Source organism: Fringilla coelebs (assembly GCF_963513975.1).
Source record: "Fringilla coelebs genome assembly, chromosome: 3".
In the NCBI taxonomy this organism is placed as follows: domain Eukaryota; kingdom Metazoa; phylum Chordata; class Aves; order Passeriformes; family Fringillidae; genus Fringilla; species Fringilla coelebs.
Window position 1 is genome coordinate 71,144,758 of NC_140030.1, and position 20,564 is coordinate 71,165,321.

Sequence of the window (20,564 nt, forward strand, 5' to 3'; positions counted from 1 at the left end):
TCTGACCCCAGAGTAAAGGAGAAGGAAAGACTGAAACACGAGTCTTAACAAAACAGCATTCGGATGGGAACACAGTATTTTTAGTCTAATATTATCTAATTTTATTTATGAAAACTATTTAAATGTCAAATGAGCTGCAAAATTAAGACTTCAAATACTGGAAAATGAGGGATGTTCCTTTAATTCTAAAAAATGCTTTCACCAGGGAAAGTATACAGTATATTTGGTTTTATTTAATCATTCACTTAGTGATACTGTAAAAAATTAAACTACTATTGTTATCAAAGCTAAATGTTCCTCCCCCCACAATTAACTACTGGCAATTTTCTGGATACTTTCTATCACTGAAAACCAGTCAAGCACATCAGTTTCTGTCCTTTGATTCCTAAATATGAGTAAGCAGGCACTCAGTAGTACCTTAGGAAGAAAAGCTACAGAGATTATACTGAAAAATTTCATATTAAATTATAGCAGTTTTAAAATTAAGTGCAATAAAATGCACCACTGGCTCACTTAAAACCAATTATCCTTAAAACCTACCAGCTTTCTTCAATACAAGGTGCAGCAGAGTTTAAAAAACAAGAAGGGGGACAAACCCCTCCACCACAAACAAAAAATTCAAACTCAAGAATATTGCTTTCAGTGCAAACACTGTAGTCTTCAAAAGGTTAAGAGTACAAATATTTACGTTCCAGTGTATCCTTACCTACAAGGAATGTTGTTTCACATTGCAAAGTATGTCAAATACCTTTACTCCAATCACAATACTGAAGTTTACGCTCTCAAATCGATATGGTGGCTGAAACAGAAATGTTTATACAAGCAGTGTAATTTTCTGGAGCAACTAAGAAAGTTCTCACAACACCCAAGGGCAAAACCTGAAAATTCAGCTCCTGGTTCTTAACCAATTTCAGTATCAAATGCCTACAAGCAACCACTTCCTCAATGAGGAGTGAACAGAGACACCTGTACCTGCACCTTAAACCCCTAGTCCCTCTCCCTGAACCTACAAGCCACAGAGGCAAGCTGCAGACCACCACTTCTTAGGTGAAACTCTTCTTGACAGAACACAACCTTGCTCTATATGTTATTTGTTTTTTTAATGTGTGAAAGCTAAATTTTTAGCAATACCTCTCAAACCTAAAGAAAACTTCTGTGACACAGCAGAGGGAGGTGGGCACTTTATTTTAATATTTCAAAATATACTTATGAAGTTCACCTAGAATATGATATTGCAGCATTGTGCTTTTAGAGTTACTAGCTGGGATTCCAAAGAACATTTGAAAAAGGCACCTACTACTCTTAATTAGCTGCCCATTTTAATAATTTTGGTACTATCTGTCACAGTACATCAGAAAACAGCAGCAGAAAGTGTTAGACAGACAAGAATTTTAAATTTGTTCCCCTTTATGAAGTAAAGATTTTTAAAATAAAAGGCATTCAGGACAGAAACTCTCTCTCCAGTTCATATATAGATGGCCGACAAGTTTTGCTCTTCATTCTGCATAAAGGGACAGTACAGTCTCTGTTTTGACCTTCCACATCAATATCAAGTAATGAGGGCATGTGGCAGTTAGTTCTTTCCTCAGTATCTGGCAAGCAGTTAACATCTGGATGTACATTGCCCTCTGAAGATTCAGAGTCTTTAGAGTTTGGTTTAATAATGCGTGGAATGATCTGCCATGCATCGATTTTACTTCTTAGAGAAGAAGGTCTAGGCCTTGAGATATTATTGACAGTGCTTTGCTTTTCATTTGAAACACCACTGTGATTGCTTCTTTGTTGAAAAGACGGGGAGGGCAGAGTTCCAGGAACTGACAGGACTGGGAGTCTGGAGACATCATTGGTTGAAGCAACTCCATTAGCTAGGGGAAAGAAAGTCCAAACATAAAAATGAAAATTTAAACTAAGTGACTTGAATTCCTTGCCATTTATAAAACTGGGTTGCCATAAACACTAGTGGCTTTTCTTCCAGCAGAAAAATGAAGAGGTTTGTACTTTGTGGAGAATCTCCTAAGACAAGACCAGTGGCACTCAAGTAACATGTTTGCATCTAGACTCACTGCAACTGACAATCACAATTTATTTTTTCTTGCTACAAAAGTGATGTAGACAAAAAGCAGTAACCCCCCAATAACTGGATGAATATTCATACTGGAATAAAGTCCCATGAACTTCTCCAGTTATTCTGAAAAATCATGCAGAGAGTATCATGAAGAATCTCACATTTAAGCACCCCAGAATATCAGTATTGAAGTTTAGAACTTCTTTTCAAAAACTCATTGATCATGAGCTTATCCATTTCAAAGTAAATCAGATTTAAAGACATTATTTTATGCTTAAATTTTTATCAGCAGCTCAACTTAAAGTTTCTTGGAAGCTCTTAATTACCTACCTGTGGTCTGAAAATGGCTCCCATCTGATAAGGTTCGCCTGTGACCCAACATTCTTAACTTTGTGGAGGAATCTTTTGGCACAATTTGAGACTCTTGTTTCAGACCAAGACTAAAAGGCTGATTTTTCAATTGTGTCGAAACTGTGTTAGGAGCCAGCTGCATTCTTTGTTCTCTCTTACTTTCAGAAGTTTGGGATGAAAAGTTGTCCATGGAACTACATTGACCACAATCACCAAGCACAGTGCTTACAAAAGCATCTTCACTATCAGGTTGAAGCAGGCATTTTGTAGAAATAGAGGGCATAGAGAGAAGATTCACAGTATCTGAGGCTGGATTTAGGGATGGAATACTTGTTTCCTCTTTCTTGTACTGCAGTCGTGTAGGGCTGGCACTCCTGCGGAATTTTGAAGCACGCTGAAATATTCCATCACGCTTCTTCCTCTCATCTTTAGGCAAGAGTTCATCTGGACCCTGTGATTTGTTCAGCTCTCTGATATCTAAGCCCAGGGCAACAGATGCAAGGAGGACAGCACACCCATACAGCACTGAATCAGTCTTCTTTTTGGGCAGCGTCCTGCTCAGACTGTTTGTAGGTGTCATTTGAGGAGTACTGTTTGTAGAACTAGCTGAGGTTCCTTCTTCAAAGCTCTCATGTTCTACTGTGTTCTCTCCCTGATCATCTTTCCAAAGAGGTAGATTAATATAGGCCTGATTGGGCAACTTAATTGGCTTTGGTCTTTTACTGTCCAAACCCTCAGGGATAACTTTCTTATCAGTACAGGCACCTGTAAAACACCACAGTATTATTTAAGATTCAACTGTTAAGCTATTGCATGTCTGCATATGTACAATATTATTTCCTTTAAAATGCACAAGTATTAACCTTGAAGGATACTGTACCATCCATTTAGATGCTGTCAGAAGCTGAGACGCACATTTTGAGTTTCAGAAACACATCCTACACCTATACCTCTTAGTGTTTGCAACATTTTGATAACGTTTTTTAAAAAACACAGAAAGCACTTGCGTGTATGGATTACAGAGAAGTAATTTACTGTACATAAACTGGCAGATAAGATCTGGAACATATTCTTTACAATACTTTCAACTCAACTGAGTTCCAAAATCCAGTCAGTTATCAGAAATTTTTCCAATTAATTCATTAGGTCATGGTGGTCTGGAGTAAAAAGTAAATTCGATACCTTACACTGAATGACAAATAAAAAGGAGGTATTATTTGACTTGCGTGTGTTACTCTACTATAAACGACTGAATGCTAGAGAATAAACACAGAAGCATTTGAAATTCAAGCATGGGAACTTTGTGTGCAGGGTTATAGTAGTAAGCTAATAAATCTAAGAAATTACCATTTGTGAAGCCTTGACTTGTACCCTAACCATTATACATGAAGATTAAAGTGCCTTTTTCCAGCAGTGTCGAAGCAGCTTACTATTCCCTCTTCCAGATGGCATGAATCTAGCTGCTGATATGGGCACCAAGTTCTATCACAGGCTTTTTTCCTGACACTGGTAACTTTATTTTCTCAGATAAGAGAATCCACAGTATATAAAAAGGGTGTGCAAACTTTAAAATTATTACAAATATTTTATCATCATGGGCCATTATAGCAATGGTCATAAGAAGCAACAGGCAGCTATTATGCTTCTGATCCCAAAGGGAACAAGTATGTTTTTCCTTGTGATTTTACCTGTAAATAGCATCATGTTGCCTAAAACACTTTAAGATTTAAAATCTACACTTCTGTCGAAAATTTAGGTAACAGGTCTCATCCAAAAAACCAGGGAACTAATATGAGGGAATATATCAGGGTTTACAGGTTTTTAAAAAACTATGTATTTTTGCAACAACAACGTTATCAAATGATTATTTAAATGTCAAGACAATTACTGATTTAGGTTCTTTTTAAAAGAAACAAAAAAAGTGGTGTCTGCAGACCTTATATACAGAGTAGCCTGCAACTCAAAAACATGGAAAAAATCTCTATATGGTTCTGTTCACAGACTATGCGTATTTCTTAGTTGCTAATGATGTAATACAGGGGTTTTTTTGCAGAGGAAAACGGTTGGCAGCATGATTCTTCCTGTAATATTCTGTGTAATCCTTTAAGGAATTTAAGCAATACAATTTATAACACTGAATGTGATCTTAAAGCTATTATATGGCTACTTTCACTTTTTCAAAAAGAGCTCTTACCTTGGTCCACAAATAGTGAAGCTAAGGGCACACCCTTCTGATTTTTCATTACAACAGTTGACCAAGGGTTGCTGCCATCTGAAAGGGGTCTTACTCTGCAATAACAATAGTTACTTTGAGATTACAGATACCATGCTCACATAAACTTTGTGAGAAAATTACTTTCTTAAGCTATAAACCTGTAGTACATAAATGGAAAACCTTTCCAAAGGTAAAAAGAAGATGGAGTAGCACTGAATCTAGGATTATAAATGTAAACACACCTTAATGGCAGGCATTCTTTTTATCATAAAAATTTCATGTCTAAAAAGAAAGCAAATGAAAAATGGGCCTTTGTAACCTATTGAACAACACAAGTTTGTGAAAACCTGCGTGAAACAATAGTTTCATTGTCTCAAAGAAATGATGTAAATATTGGAAGTTTATTAAACTCTAGCAACTTTTAAACAAACAACAATAATATAAAGCCAGTTCCAACTGATCATCTGGAACCAACTCCTGACACAGGTGACTTGAGTAGATATCCCTACCAAGAAAAATAAAGAAAGGCACTATAAATAATTGTATATACTAGAGAAATAAAGAAAAGTATTCTTACTATCTCTGGTTTTGAGCCATTGGAAAACAATCTGTAAGTAAAGCTGTCCAGCTGATTTTCATAACCTTTTCACCCTCTGTTTGTCAGCATAAAGGATGTTGCTGGTGTGAACTGTGCCTCACATATGCCAAATCAGTCAGTCTTACTTAATCATGCTGAAAGTACCCAGTGGGGGCCATGCTTGCAATTCCTCAAAATAATGTGAGGAAGGGCAAAAAAGACAGGCCATGAATGTCTGGTATGCACTGGTAGCTCAGCATCCCAGTATGTTCCAAATCTCAAAAAAACAGAGATAAAGGGTAATAGATAAGAATCAATAAAACTTTAACATTAGTAGGTGTTTTATCCTGAAGATTACGTGGGGGAGCTACTCATCCGTAATGTAATTTCTAAATTAATTAACAGGCAGGAATTCTTGCTGTAACTAGACACAGCAGAACTTTTTTCACTCACTACCTATGCCACAAAGAATGCTTTAGTATTATCAAAATACCAAAATGTAGTAGACATACTTGTCCTTACAATCTGCACGATCCTTTGTTTGAACTGAACTTGGTCCCCATGTACAACCTTTCTTTTTAAAATTTCTCTTCACATCTTCAAACTCTTCTTGGTGATATGTTGTGCTCCTTCCCCAAGTTCTGTTGCTTTCATCTGAAGTTACTGGAGATTGGATTTAAAAACACAAAACCCACACACATAAATACTATTTATAAACCCAAAATATTTTGACAGAACAGAATATCTTCTGCACTGAAAAACCATTTTGACACAGTAAACACAGCAGTAGAAAAAAAATTGTGATGGTTTTTTTCTTTTACTAAAAGCACCACACAAACTTCACTGATCCAAAAAGATGAGCAAGAAAGAAAAGTAAATTATGAGTTTATGAGAGACCCAGATCAAAGATAAAGCAGCAAGGCAGTCACATTTTCCATGCTTCCCTTAACCGAGAACCTTATATTCAGGTAATTCAGACAAGTGAATTAGACTGAGCACTTAAGTTCAATGAATAAAATATATTCTGTGGACAACTGGTATCAAAAGAAACAAATATTCCAGTTGTGGCTATGATTAACATTTTCTTTCTCACTACACCAAAACAAATTATACTTTGAGTGTCTAACCTCCATTAAATGCTTAGTCTGTCACTGTCTCAGCTGATAAATTAAACAGAGCCGGCACCTTGGAAACATAACAAAATCTTGCCTTTTTTCACAACCCCACAGGGAAGTTCATATTCACTTGTGATATCTACATCTTGCTGGTACACATACACACTGTTTCTTCGGCCATTAGCTGTGTGTGTATCTGTTTTTGGAATCACTGAGGAAAAATTAAGAGAACGTAGTAGAGATCTTAGTCAAATTGATTTCAGAAACAGAACTGTTTCCCTTATATTTTTATCTTTGGGTCATAAAGCCTGGATCTATAAAGGCATTAAGCATCTTCTAATAATGGCTTTTCATGGTAGGGTTTAAAGGATCTGCTTTCTAGGACCTGACCTGGGAGGGTAGATTTTCACATGCCACTGACTAACTGAAGTATTAGCTTGGAATCATGATGGCATGCTAACAGATATGATGGAGAGACCTAGGAGAAAAACAGCATAGCCAGTTACAGCAGCATGATAAATGGACAAATGCGGGGGCATTCACATGCCCATGGTTCTGCTGTTCCTTCACTGTACAGATTCTGCTCCTTCCTCACCATACACCTCACCAGCAAAGCTCACGCTGTAGAATGGCACGACACTTGCCTACCTTACACTCTCATTTTCAACCACATTCCTATGGAATATGTACCTTAGTGTTTTTTCTTCTTCCTCCAAAACTCCTTTCAAAATCAGCAGAATTTGTTTTAATAAGAAATTAACTAGATTTTTTTTTTTTACCCTAATGTTTAGATTTGAAAGCTAAACTTGCTCAAAGTGAAGCAGTCAAGTAACCAGTTGTTACATATGCCTGTTCAAATCACCTGTATTTGAGCAAGTCGTCTTGAAACAAAGACACTTTGAAGTTAAATCAAGATAAAACATTATTGTGGGAAAGGGAATTTATTTTGCACAGGTGCAGATGGGTGTGGAAGCTAAATTGTTTCAGCTAGATACTCCTGAGATATCTGATAAGCTTTTAGGTAAAAACCTAAGGATCCAAACCCAGAAGCAGACATGTACTTCTTTTAAACGAGAGCCTTTATGTTGCTCTGCATGTTCAAGTCCTATGAATACAAATGCCTGCTCAAATAAAAAAGAAAAAAACCCTCAGTGGTACTTAGCACACATGCAAGGAGTGGCACTGCAATAGCTTACACAAGGCTATGCAATTAAGAAAACAAACACAGAAAACTCAGGTTTTCAGAACCATGCCAATACCTGACATTGGCTTCATTTCCAAGCATTTCCTCACAGAGCAAGAAGAATTGAAGATAAAATGAGATAGGCTTTTCCTAGTAAAATGTTGTAATTACATATAAATTTTCTTTACTTTTCTGCAAAAACCTAAGCCAACCAACCAGAAAAACCCGCCACATTTTGAGGACAGAAAACCACTGACAACACTCTGTCACCTAACATCTGAAAAAGACTCCAGGTGATTTTCCTTCCCTCTCAAATTTTCATTATAAAAAAGCAAGACAGAGTTCGTCCACTTCTCTCCTTTATTCACAATGTTGCCAGCTGTATCCACTGCAGCTCACTTCTCTGAAGTGCCAGAGAAGACATCACTGCTCCCCTTCAGACACTAACCATGAAACGGATTTCATAAGGCAGAGGTGTTACAAAGGAGATGAGAGATCTGATTTCTACCCAAACTTCAAGTGTCAGGCTGATGAAAAATTCAATCAATCTTTACTGACTAGCAACAGAACAGTATGGAAAAAATCCTCATGCATTCTGATTTCCCCTTCTCCTCATTTATAGCTGGCAAAGCCAGGTTCTGAAGTATTCTCCCTCACAGGTGACTGTCCTTGCAAAAGAAGATAGCGAACATCCATAAACAATCAGCTGGAACAGGTTCCACTGATTTCATAGAGAGAGAAGCTTAAGGCATTTCTCTCTGAATATGGATAATTAGACAATCTACTTTCCACAATAGATCAGACAGTACAAATGCAAGCAGTGAATCCTGTAGGAACTGTTCTATCTGTGTATACACCATTCCCAAATATGCTTCTCTGTAATAACATGATCACATTCCTGGTACCTCCACTATGTGAGCATGAACATACCTTCCTTTCTATTATCAGTATACATAATATTGTAGACCTATAAATGTACCCACAAATTTTTTTTGTCTCTTTTTCCTATCTTCAAAAAACCTAAAGCAAGATTTCTTCTGGATTTATACCTGTTTAAAGCCTGATTCTCTTTTGACATAAGAAAATTGGGTTATTGGCTCATTCTTTGATCTTTCCATCTTACATGACTCCCTCACTCTCTGAATCTTTCTTTTCCTTTACCAACTACAACTTAATAAAAACTTGTTTTCTATCCTACTTGGGTTCTAAATGTGATGCTTTGCCTTTTGTCATAATTTTTGATTTGTCATTGTTTTATCCCAGTTTACAAATTGGTTCCCAAAGTAATTAAGTAAAGATACAATTTAAAGCATTCACAATAATTTTGAATTACTGAAAATTATTTCGCATTTTAGCAAGATTACCCCTACTTCCAAAGAAGTTGCAACTGTTAGAACCAATCAAGGAATGTGGAAATCAGACAGAAATCTGCCAGGAATCTGATACTACTACCAACATTTCAGCATGTATACGGAACACTCTCTATTGATCAAATGAGAGGGACTTACATTGTATAGCACGAAGACGAGGAATTATCGTGGGGCTGCTTGATGGACTAGAGCTGTTACTGTTTAAACTCCTCCTCTTATCCAGATTGGGGGATGCCTGCACTGTTATTTTGTGCTGGAAATCTGTAAGAGAGCAAAACAAATCAGTTTTAATGTTCTGAATAAGAAACTTCTCAGAAGAACATGCTGCTATACTTCTTAAAACAAAGTTATACTATGAATTAAACTTCATTATATGTGATTTATTTATACAGGTAAGAGATACACATATTAAAAACACTGAAAAACTCTAAATGTAACAATTTAGATTTTGAGTCAAACAGGCAGGACTTCACACCTTTATGTGATAGTCTTGCCAGAACATGAACAACACCAAGTAGGTCCAAGTCAACCTGATCTGAGACTCATCCACACCATAAGCTGTTATTCAATCTTTTTGGTTTCACAAGAGGGGCAAAAAATACCCCTCAGTATTTAATCACAAATTAACCAATACTCATTCCAACGAGATTTGCCTTATTTTGTTTTAGCATGTAATTCATATACACATAAAAAAGCAGTATATAAAGTCACATTTATTCATGTCAGAAAATCATGACAGTAAACTACAGAATTACAAATATTTATAGCAAAGTACTAAAAAAAGAAAAACAAATATTGAGGAGGAAAAAAATTATGAAATAAACCTTAATATGCCACTCTATTACCCATCATCAATACCATTATATTGTACACTATTCTTAGAATAGAATTGTCTCAAGGACAAGTTCATGTGGATGTTCTTGGTAACAAGGAGCTAACTGCTATTCTGAATGCAAATATTTATTTTATCACCATTTCAATTTCAATACAAGCAGAACTGGAAACAAAGGACCAAATACTCAATTGAAGCTTGCAATCCAGCAAAAAACTAACTAAAACCCATAGATGGGGGTTTGTCTGGGAGGCTGTAGGGTGGCTTTTATCTTATTTGCTCTTATTTTTAAAGTAAGAAAAAATATTTCACTAGTGCTGAAATAGTACTCTAAATATTACTGCCCTCTTGGTGTCTTTCCAGCTGCCAATTAGCTACAATTTGGTTAGACTTGTATTAACACAGCATCAAGCTCTTAATGCATTTGTAATAAACTGTCAGACTTGACCTGGAAGCCACTGAAAGGAAGCCCACCAACCCCAGGATGAAGGCTTTCCACCCATTGGTGAAACCATGAGTTAGTGTAGTGCTATCTGGTAGCAACATTAAAAAGGCACCTCTAAACCAGCCCCTCAGAACTGAAAGACCCTCACTGTCTACAAACACGCCTCCTTTGTAAATGGGGTATTTTAATGCATTCAAAGGTGGAATGAAATGCTCTAATATTCCAATTATACCATATTTGTATTCTGAAATCATCTGCTGCTGCTGTTACTATGTTTTCTTGCAAGAAATAAGGCAGTGAAAATTGTAACTGCTGTGTTGTACTTGCAACTGCGGTAAGTGTGCAGCTTGGACCTACTGCACCTGTACATCCCCAGCCCTCTCGAAGCACTGTTTTTCTGCTCGTTTTTCTGCAATTTTAGGGCAAACAGCACTAATATTTGATCATGTTAGAAAGTTCTGGCATGTGGTAAAAAAGTACCTTCCTGTTTGTACAGAAACAATGATAACAAAAATCTGAACTTTGAACCAGTAATAAATCATGTGGCTCTCATGCTAGTGACCTTTCCCTCCAAATGGGATGGACTTCTAGCTGAATCATTCCTCCAGATGAAATGAGGACTGCTTCATGAGAATATGGTATGTGAAAGCTTTTTCCTTGTGGGAAGGGAGCAATACAATTCCTACCAAACCCTTCTGTGCATTACAGTAGAAGAATCTGACAACAAAATAAAGTAGTAGCTAACACTGACACACAAACCATGGAAGTGAAGAAGCTGGCCTATTTAAGCATTACATATGCAGTGAACTTTAAAAAAATTGCAAACCTGAAGGCAAACTAATTCTGTGTCCATCTTTGAGTTTTAACCGGCTTCTTTTAAACTTGCCCTTCCTCTTCTTTACATTGGGTTTCTCTTGGTTTAACTGGAATATCATGATATTCAGCTCGCGCTCCAGTACATCGATCTCGCGCTCCGCTAACTGCTGCTCGCGGCGCTTCAGTAATTCTTCTTGAGATTTTTGCTGAAGAGCTGCTCTTGTCAACTCCTCTTCACGGGATCGAAGCTCCTGAAGACAAGATTCACAAAAGTAAAGCTTAGTAATAACGTGAAACTAAAGGACATATGAAGTGCACAATCAGTTGTATTTACTGATTTATTTTTATGATTCACTATATATATATGCAACATGCCCAATCTTCTGCAAGTCCTCCATTCTGAAAAAACCAAGATTCTGTATTCAGAATCAAGCATTACACAGATTTCCTTTAAACCAATTAACTTGAGTCACTCCACTTAAAGCAGGCAAGCAGTGGCAATGGGGACAACACATGCAATCAAAGATTATCAGCTAAAAAATGCCTTCAAGTATTTCACATGATGAGAAGCTCTTGCACAGCATGAGGGCTGCTATTGGACAGCTCCCACACTTTAACATAAGGCCAGCGACCTGACGAATACACAAATTATTGCCTTTATCTTAAATTCTCTAACCTTTCCTGTTTTTCAGCCATGTATTAAGTAGAGCACTTTTCTATCTAGAAAAGCAATCAGTATTACACTGAATGGGGATTAGTGCAATAGGACAAACTAAGTCATAAGACAGCTGTTTCTTAATTAAATCTAGCAGGTATCTGTAACATCAAACAGCTCTAACCACTGAATTACAGCACACAGACTCCCCAGCCACCACTCTCAGAAGAGTTGCTCTTCTTTTATTATTTTTTAATTTTGCAAAAGGAAAAGCTTTAGAAAGGAAGCTAGGTAATTTTTCGGGGTAAATGAATAACCAAGGCTAAATAGCTGTAAACCTGGCATCTTAAAATTATCTTAATCTTCAGTTTCCAAAATCTGTTAAAATACATCTGAAATTTAAGACCTCCCTAATTTTAGACTTTACTTCATAGTATGGGGCATATTACACAGGAAACAGACTTAGAACACTTACAGTCTATATTGCTAATAACACTGTACTGAAAGGATTGGAAAAGGAGTACTAGATGTGTTTCATACTCTATACGTTTCTCAGGACATTTTTTTTTCACATGATTGTTTAAATTCCACTTAACTCAGAAAACTATAATTTGAAACAAAGCTATGCTAAAAGTTCAGGATATCTAAGAAATTTATTTCTATTTAAAATTAATTCATTTTTACATTATACAATTTTACAATTGGGGTGTTGCTTAGCTTTGTTAATCTTTGCTTCATTTTTATTTCAGAACTGTCTAATTCTGCTCATTGGTATCCAGCAATGTTGTATGCCAGAAGAATTCCTTATTTCATATCGTTAAAGCAAAAATTTACTTCCTGAACTGTATTATTTCAGTGTTTTCAAATGAAAATGTTGAAATGTTCTTGCCAAAAAGACTATGGATGTCGAAAGACAGGCTGGCACTGAAGCAAACTGGTTCAATGAGAAGTGTCTGTTCTTTATACACTTTCTGGGTTTTTTTACAGCCATAGCACACATAGACTGCTTATCATGGGTTTAAAATTTAAGTTATATGACTGACAAATTTCATATGGTATACTAATTTTGAGTCAGCTTGTTTCAATACAATATTGGAAACCAAATTTCTAAAAAGATATAAAATAACTTTAATTTAGAGACTCCTGAAAATCCTCACTTTCCTCCTCCACTGTCTACTCAAAACAGGGCAACCTAAAACAAGGGTTGAAAGCAGAAACTATATTAATTAACTAACTATATTAAGATTTAGAAAAGAGATACTTAAAAGTTTAAATAGAGAATATCTTTATTACTGCATTAGTACAGTAATAAAAGGTACATTAGGGGACACTGTTCATTTTCCACTTTTCACAGCCCTCAAATCCGGGTTCCATAAAGCTCAGCAACCAGGCAGAAACTGAGGGCCTGTACTGAAGTGGTAGACAGTATAGAGGAAGTAAAAGTGTTTCCACAATGAGAGATTAAGTATTTACTCTTTTCCAAATAAACTAATTAAAACCAGACTTACTGCAATTAGTTAGGCAATGTTTCCACATCACTCTACAATTAAAACACCCATTGTAAGGAAGCTTGGAAAGAATTCTGTATTTCAGTTGCTCAAGAACATTTGTCAAAATAAGATTGTGATCTTCTCTTCGAGTAGGCGTCATCATCGCTCATTTGCAGTAAGCCCTTGAGGAAATTCCTCTAGCTACAGAAGTTCCTCTTTTACAGGAGGAATGAGACTCCATGCAGAGGATTTTTGTAGTATTATTATTATATAAATACTTTCTAGACATGACTTTGACTCTAGTAGTTCATAGCAAAATTGATAATATGACAAATTAAAAAACCCTGCATATATGAAAATCTTGTCCTAGTCAAAGTTACATGTTTTCAGCCTTAGAGAAATACACATCATTAGGGTATGATGCCTCTGGAGATGCACTTACTTTAGCATGTTAAAAGTAAATTTCATTTTATCTTTTCCCCTACCTAACACAGCTTAACTCACTTTTGCATCCAAAATATGACTCTTCTCGAAAACCTTTTCACCTGCTTATTTAATCCTTCACTTGATTTAGTCAGATTTTTCTTGGATAAGAAATCTCATACTAGAGTAATGCCTCCAGAAAAGCAAAAAAATAAACAAAAAAACTGAACAGGAAGGCCTGATACAATTGCTCCCAGAGTAAAAAGACAAAAATGGTGGGTTAAGCAGTTACTGGAGGGGCCAAAACCAGACCTATGTTCTATGGCAGGTTGAGGCAGGTGAACACAGTAGCTGATGACCCCATGGCAAGTAAAAAAAGGAAGCCTCTACTCTCTGTAAAAGGACTATAACTCAGCTGCAAAGGAAGAGACCTGACAGCTCCTGAGGCATACAACTCAGCTCTAGCACTCTGTATGTGTACTGGAGGCAGAGGAGACCACACCACATACTCATCCACTTCTGTGAACCAAAATGAAGAGGGAAGTGCAGAGGGTAGAAAAAACAGTAGATAGGAAATAAATAATGATACTTCAATCTTATGGGCGATCAGCAACTTCTAATATCACTATGCTGATATTACAGTACATATGTGATGTCACACCCAACACCAGACAGAAGTCCACACACTGCCATTGGTGACATTTGATGAGAACAAGTGAAGGACAAAGGCTACAAACAGTGACTTGAAAGACAAGAGTTTAGTTCTTGATTTTGTCAAACTTGGCGACTACATCTTCTATAAAGTTTTGTCACAAGTCACTGAAGCTCAGTTTATTGTCTTCCTTGTCTACAAACACTTCATGAAAAATAACTTGAAATATATACTGGGATATAATTATACTGCAAGAAACACCCACAAAGAAGGAATCTGTTTCTTCCAGAAGCATTTCTAACAGGGACTCAAGCACACCTGGCCTACTCCAACTGATTTCTTTATCAGGTTGTCTAAAGGAAAATATAAAACTCAGGGTGGTTAGAACCAAGCTGAAGTGAGTAGAAGAGTGAGTACTCATTTAGTAAAAACATATTGTGATGTGAGAGTATGGAAAGAAGATCAGTGACAGAAATCTGAGTAATAAACAAAAGAAACTAGATTTGCTGATTCATATGTGTGAGTTGGACCTTCTTAATATCTGGCAAGAATACGTCCCAAACTGCAACACTGAAAGGCATCCATATGATCAGTCTGTTCAGCAAGAAGAGAGATAAAACACAACTCAATTTTTGGAAAAGAAGCCATGAGATACAGTCACATAACAGGATGAAAAACTTTTCATTCTCACAGCTGGGGAGAATGTTCAACAGTAGCTGAAAATTTGCAGTCAAAGATTAGCTTAAGGGATAAATCCAATTTAAGTGATACATGCAAACATACAGGAAAAAACACATTTTTAAAAAGAGCCTAGAATGCCACATTTACAGATCTACAACCTCTTTTCTTTGGGGAAACAGGTGTGGATATCTTTTTTTTCATCTGTGTGTATATTTGCATGAGTACATTGGCAAGCAGCAATTCAAAAGTTCAAAACTGCTGTATCACATAAACATAAACACACACATACCCTTCCTTCACTGCCATGCAATTGGAAAAACCAACTTACTTTTTCCTTGGTCCTCAATTCATTAAATATCTGCTGAATTTCCAATTTCCAGTCATCTTGCATGGAGTGGAAAGACTCTTGAGGCATTTCAGTCATAACTGCCCCTTCAATGGCAGTAAGCTGTTCAAGAATTAAGGCAAACGATGGTCGGATATGAGGGTCTTGCTCCCAGCATTCTAGAATTTATCAAAATCCCGTCAGTTTGTAATAGCACATAGAACTTTTTGAAGAGCTACGTGAATTTCAAGTTACTTGCAACTGCATTTCAAATCCTATCTAATGTGCTCTCTTTACCTGCAAGACATCTCCAGTTCTGTCTCAATTTACAGAGGTGACATCTACCTACCTGTATTCAGAGGATTGTTTTTGTATTAATAGTAATTTTTTGGTCTATTTTTAGCAATTTAGCGATTTGCTAAATTGCTAATGAATGAATAATAATTCAACAGCTTAATTGCTCACGAATGCCAATAATTAAATGAATTAGCAAAACTAGCAATATTGTATGGAAGAAATAAATAAAAAGGTAGAAAAATTCACTAAACACAAGGAAATAGCCATTAGCAAGCAATGTTTAATTCTCTCTAAAATATTTCCAAAACATTTTTCACACTCATGAAGAAGCAAAGAAACAACAAAAAAAAAAAGGCATTTTCATTTTTTCCCCTCGGGATTTTAATCTATCTTGTATTAATCCATAGTTGTATCCCATAATTTATGAAATTTAATGCAATTTCAGAGTAGAAAAAAAACAGTGAAATCAGAGCACAAACTGTACTGTTGCTACTGAAAAACTCATATGCAACACCATAACACTGTATGACTCCATCAGAAACCCACCCAACTCTCTCTAACACCAGATTGCTGTGTAAAGAAAAACAAAATACTTGGTACACAGCACACTATCAAATGAGTTACATATTTGGCAACCCATGATTATTTTATACCCCCAAAACATAACTATTTAAAAACATAGCAAGAAACAACGTGGATACCTTTCATTAGTTTTGCAAATGGTTCAGGGCAGGTGGATGGAATGGGCAAAGTAAGCTTATTGACAGCTACTCCATAAGCCACAGCGAGGCCATCAATGCCACGGTAAGGAACTTCTCCTGTAAGCAGTTCCCACAGCAACACTCCGTAACTACAAAAGGTAATTTTTTTAACAGTTATTTTCTGAGAAAGAAACAACAAGAACACATGAAAACACGAACAAGTATCTCTCCAACCATGTACTCAAATTCACGAGGATTTCCCAGTCAAAGGTGAATGCCTTTAAGTCAGCTCTACTTTTGTCATTGTGCACCTTTCCAGTTATAGTGATTAAGCAAATCGGGTGCAACTTGAAGATTGGCTCACACTCTTAATCAAAATGTAAGCCTGAAGCCACTTCTACAGAAATGCTAGTTTCACATAAGTCTGACTTACAATAGGAAATCTGGAATGACAGGAAAACAAGCAACCTTCTCCCCACAAAAAAAACAACAAAAAAAAAGAAATCCCCAGCAGAGAATTCAGGCCATTCCCCTTTCCAATTATTTCGCAGTAATTTACCTAGAGGTACGTATTTTTTCTTTTTTAAATAATGGTAAAAAAAATTACAGAAAACTCCCATCTTTATCTGGAAGTTTGAATTTCTAATCCCATTGTGTATATATGAAGGCCAGTGAACTTGTCACTTTCCACTAAAGATACAATAACGTTGAGAAATTATTTCATGCACACACATGGAATTTCTCCATTCTAGAAAAAATCCCACCCACAAAATCCAAACAAAACAACATTGTTTTTAGCAAAAGGTGGTGGCATGAAGAGATCTTTTCTCAGTGTCAGGTACAGAAATCAACAATCACGGGAAATCCTATTACAGTGACAATAACCATAAGAACTTCTGCAATGCTCTCCACTCAAAGAGACGGGTGCTGCTTTTACCTTCTTTGGGTCTGTATGCCCAATGCTTGGCTTACTCAAATTATTCAAGCACCTACAAAGGGCAGGAACAGCACACTGGCTGCTGTGGCTCTAGAGCTCCTATTCTACCACCACTGAAATGGACAGCTTTCACAGTCATTTTTGTGGAAGTGGGAATTACTCCTTTCAGAATGTTCACCTAAAGTGGACTTTATGACTGGATTTGGTTTTTGTTCTTTCCTTCATCCCCCATGCCACCTCCACTTCTCTTCCTGCCAGGGAACCACTACCTGTAGAGCAAGGATACAAAGGACAACCTATTGTTGCTTTCGAATAGTAAAGTGAGCAGGCCAAGAAAAAAACAGAATACAAACTACTGCTCTTGCCCCTTCTCTCCAAGTGTGCAAAGAAACCACCTGCAAGTTTTACAGGACTAGACTGAACTCTCCAGCACGAGAAGAAAAGCATTCTGCACTGGGGAAGTGAGGGCTACGCACTCCTTAGGACTAGAAATGATACCTCAAGGGGAGGTATCAGATGCAACAGGGAGAAGAACACACACCAGTCAAGGTTTTCTATCACTGTCTGCTTAATGAGAAGAAGTTAGTCAGTATTATACAACACCTTACAACATCACTTTAATAAATAACAGCAAACTACACAATACTGGCACAAATATCAGCAATACTTTGTTATCTATGGTCTGTTTGTGTGAGCATTTTTGCATCTCATAAAATCTTAAAAACTAACAAATTTACAGTGCTAACACTTCATCAAAAGCTGAAGAAAACAGTCTGCACCTGCAGACAGAAGGAAAAGGAATTTAAAAAGTTGTGGGCCTCTTAACAATTTCCTCCTGATTTTTCTGGTCTAATTTCTGCATTTGCTTGTAGACTCAAAAAAGGTTAAAATAATGAAATCCAATCTGCTTTAAAACAGTGGTATTCTGACCATAATGAATACAACACTTCCTGTGGTACATACACATTTTATGCCTGATGGTGGAATTCTCCTGAACTACAGCTCATTTGTGTCTTTGGAGAAAGCATAAAAAAAATCTCTCAGCAAATACAGAGTGTTCTAAATGAAAGTAATTTCCTTGTTCAGACTATTCCATATGTATTTTAGCATGAACTCTGAAGATAAGCAAAATCTTAAATTTAACTAAAAAGAAGTCATCCTTTATAAAAAAGTTGTCACACTATTAGCTTTAGCTGTATTTACAATTCAAGCCTTTAATCTTAAAGAGCTCTCAACAGTTCCAAGAAGGTGGTTGCAAAGTTTTAAACAGACCAACACAGTAACAGCATTTTAATGAAAGCAGTCTTAATGTCAAGTACCAAGAGCCAGCACTATGGGGGAAAAACTGCAAGGAAGAAGCCTAAAGATATTATGGTCTTGATACAGTGAAGTTTTTAGCTATTTCAGCATAGTAGTTTTAACTACTACTAGGGAGGTACTAATCTGCCATTATTTAGGAAAACAACTACTTGTTAACTCTCTCAGCTACACAAGTAGCTACTTCATGTATTACATTTCACCAGCTCACATACAATTGTCTTACACATACAGCCTGAGCTTCTAAGAAACTGCTTTTTTTTAAAGAGAAAAAGCCAGGTCCCTTTCTATAATCAGCAAAAGGCAAAGCCACAACACTGTAATTGAAATACATATTTTTAAACCACAAAAATGAATACACCTCCAAAAATATGTTAAGTACTTAAATAATTTTTCCTTCAATCAAATGTGATTTAAGCCTTACTATATCTCACTCCAGTGAAAACTTGCTGATTCTACATACTTTAGGAGCTGAAAATCTGAAGGTAAGGTTCTCAAAGTTTATTTTACTCTACAATCCATCTTCTAGAGCAGAGGTTACTAAGCACTGCTACATGAATTACTTCAAATTTTTACAAATGTTCCAGGCAAAAGCAACTGCTAATTCTGCTGTACAGTAGATGCTTCCTGGCTTTGCCAAGGGCTTGTACAACCAGGACACATTTTACTTTAAAGACCATTGCTGAAGCACACCATCAGCACTTGGAAATCTGTGGGCCTATTTGCACTTTCAGGCTCCACACAAAACCAATACTGACACACCACTCAGAAATGTGTGATGATTCATGGAAGGGTAGGGTTGGACGAGTAGAATTCTTGTTTGGGAATTTGGAAGCATGTGCCAGAGTAAAATAAATACAGTAGCTGAAGCTCTGGTCTGGAAAGCAAAAGGATACACGTGCAGGGCCTGGAAAGCACTAGTTCTGCTATCTAGGATGACACCTGAGAACATACAGCCTGGAAGGCTCTGCATGGAAATACTCCCACAACATTTCCAAGCACTGGCAGATTCTGGAAGACTAACTGGGAGTGTAAGTTGCCTCAACTTGAGCAACCTCAATTGCTCTCTTTTTTTCTAATAGGAGGTCTGCAGATTTCACTCAGAGCCTCAGCACTCAGTATCTGTAACTGAGATTTAGAAATTTGCTGAAACATACTGTGTCCCTATCTTAGAGAGGCCCATATACTTAAATTGGTAACCTGAAGGCTTTTTAAAACAAAAACCGCTCCTGTAACCACGATATTCTTTATTTGCTTTTCTTTTAAAGAAAGAGTAAAGATAAGCAACAGAACAGATCAAGGTGCAGTGAGCAGAAAATGTTTAGAAGCTAAGAAGGTCTAAACTATACTGCAAAACACAGCCTTTCTACTTAAAAACCTCTCCTGTTAGACTTCCATCAATGAACTAAATACTTACATTTTTACAAGAGAGGCGTGCAGAAGAGAAGGCGAAGAAGAGAAATACTGTAGGTTCCAAAAATGTAAACTAATGTTGCAGCAGAATATAAAATAATTGCACCAAAGCATACCCCCTCAGATACCTAAAATCACAGCAACAAGACTGGACAGGACCTGTAATTAAGCATGGAATACAGCTGATTAGGGAAACGCCTACACCCAACCTCCATCCCGCAAAAGAAAAAAAAATTAAGAAAAAAGTAAGAAAGAATGGAAAAAAAAAAAAGAATGAGGCCAAAGATGCTTCCCAACTGGGCATCAACTGAGACTAATGCAAATAGAATTGGTTGCAGAGACAAGACAAATGAGTGTCACAAAGCAGCAGTGCAGATACAGAATCATCATGAGAATACCAAAAGTATTACTTCATGCTGTAGAATATCATGCATTTAAGCAAAACAGGACCCTATTTAAGAATTATACAATTCAGAACATGCATAAAGCAGCAGGAGAAAACAGATTAAAGTCCTCCTCTCCTTCCCCAAATAGCTATCTTGGACCCTTCAGAGCAAACATATCAAAAAGAAAGGAAATGCAGACTTTTCAAGGTGGGGCACAGCAGCTTTTAGAGCCTATTGTGCAATCACTGCTTTTCTGCACTCACAAACCAAAACTAAATTAAAATTAAAGTTTAAATTACCTTTCTACACTATATGTAT

General features: G+C 36.7%; 1 protein-coding gene across 1 annotated transcript in view; it reads right to left on the reverse strand.

Annotated features, from left to right (window-relative positions):
- Positions 1–1,414: 1,414 nt before the first annotated feature.
- Positions 1,415–20,564, reverse strand: part of MAP3K21 (mitogen-activated protein kinase kinase kinase 21) — a gene marked incomplete at its 5' end in the record, with an annotated part of 38,252 nt that continues 19,102 nt past the window's right edge. Inside the window, 9 exons of the mRNA XM_084203005.1 lie at positions 1,415–1,865; positions 2,396–3,181; positions 4,611–4,705; positions 5,721–5,871; positions 6,418–6,534; positions 9,015–9,137; positions 10,980–11,220; positions 15,199–15,374; positions 16,194–16,342. Coding sequence (XP_084059131.1) covers positions 1,441–1,865; positions 2,396–3,181; positions 4,611–4,705; positions 5,721–5,871; positions 6,418–6,534; positions 9,015–9,137; positions 10,980–11,220; positions 15,199–15,374; positions 16,194–16,342 — 2,263 coding nt within the window. The 3' untranslated portion in view covers positions 1,415–1,440. The remainder of the gene's footprint in view (positions 1,866–2,395; positions 3,182–4,610; positions 4,706–5,720; positions 5,872–6,417; positions 6,535–9,014; positions 9,138–10,979; positions 11,221–15,198; positions 15,375–16,193; positions 16,343–20,564) is intronic.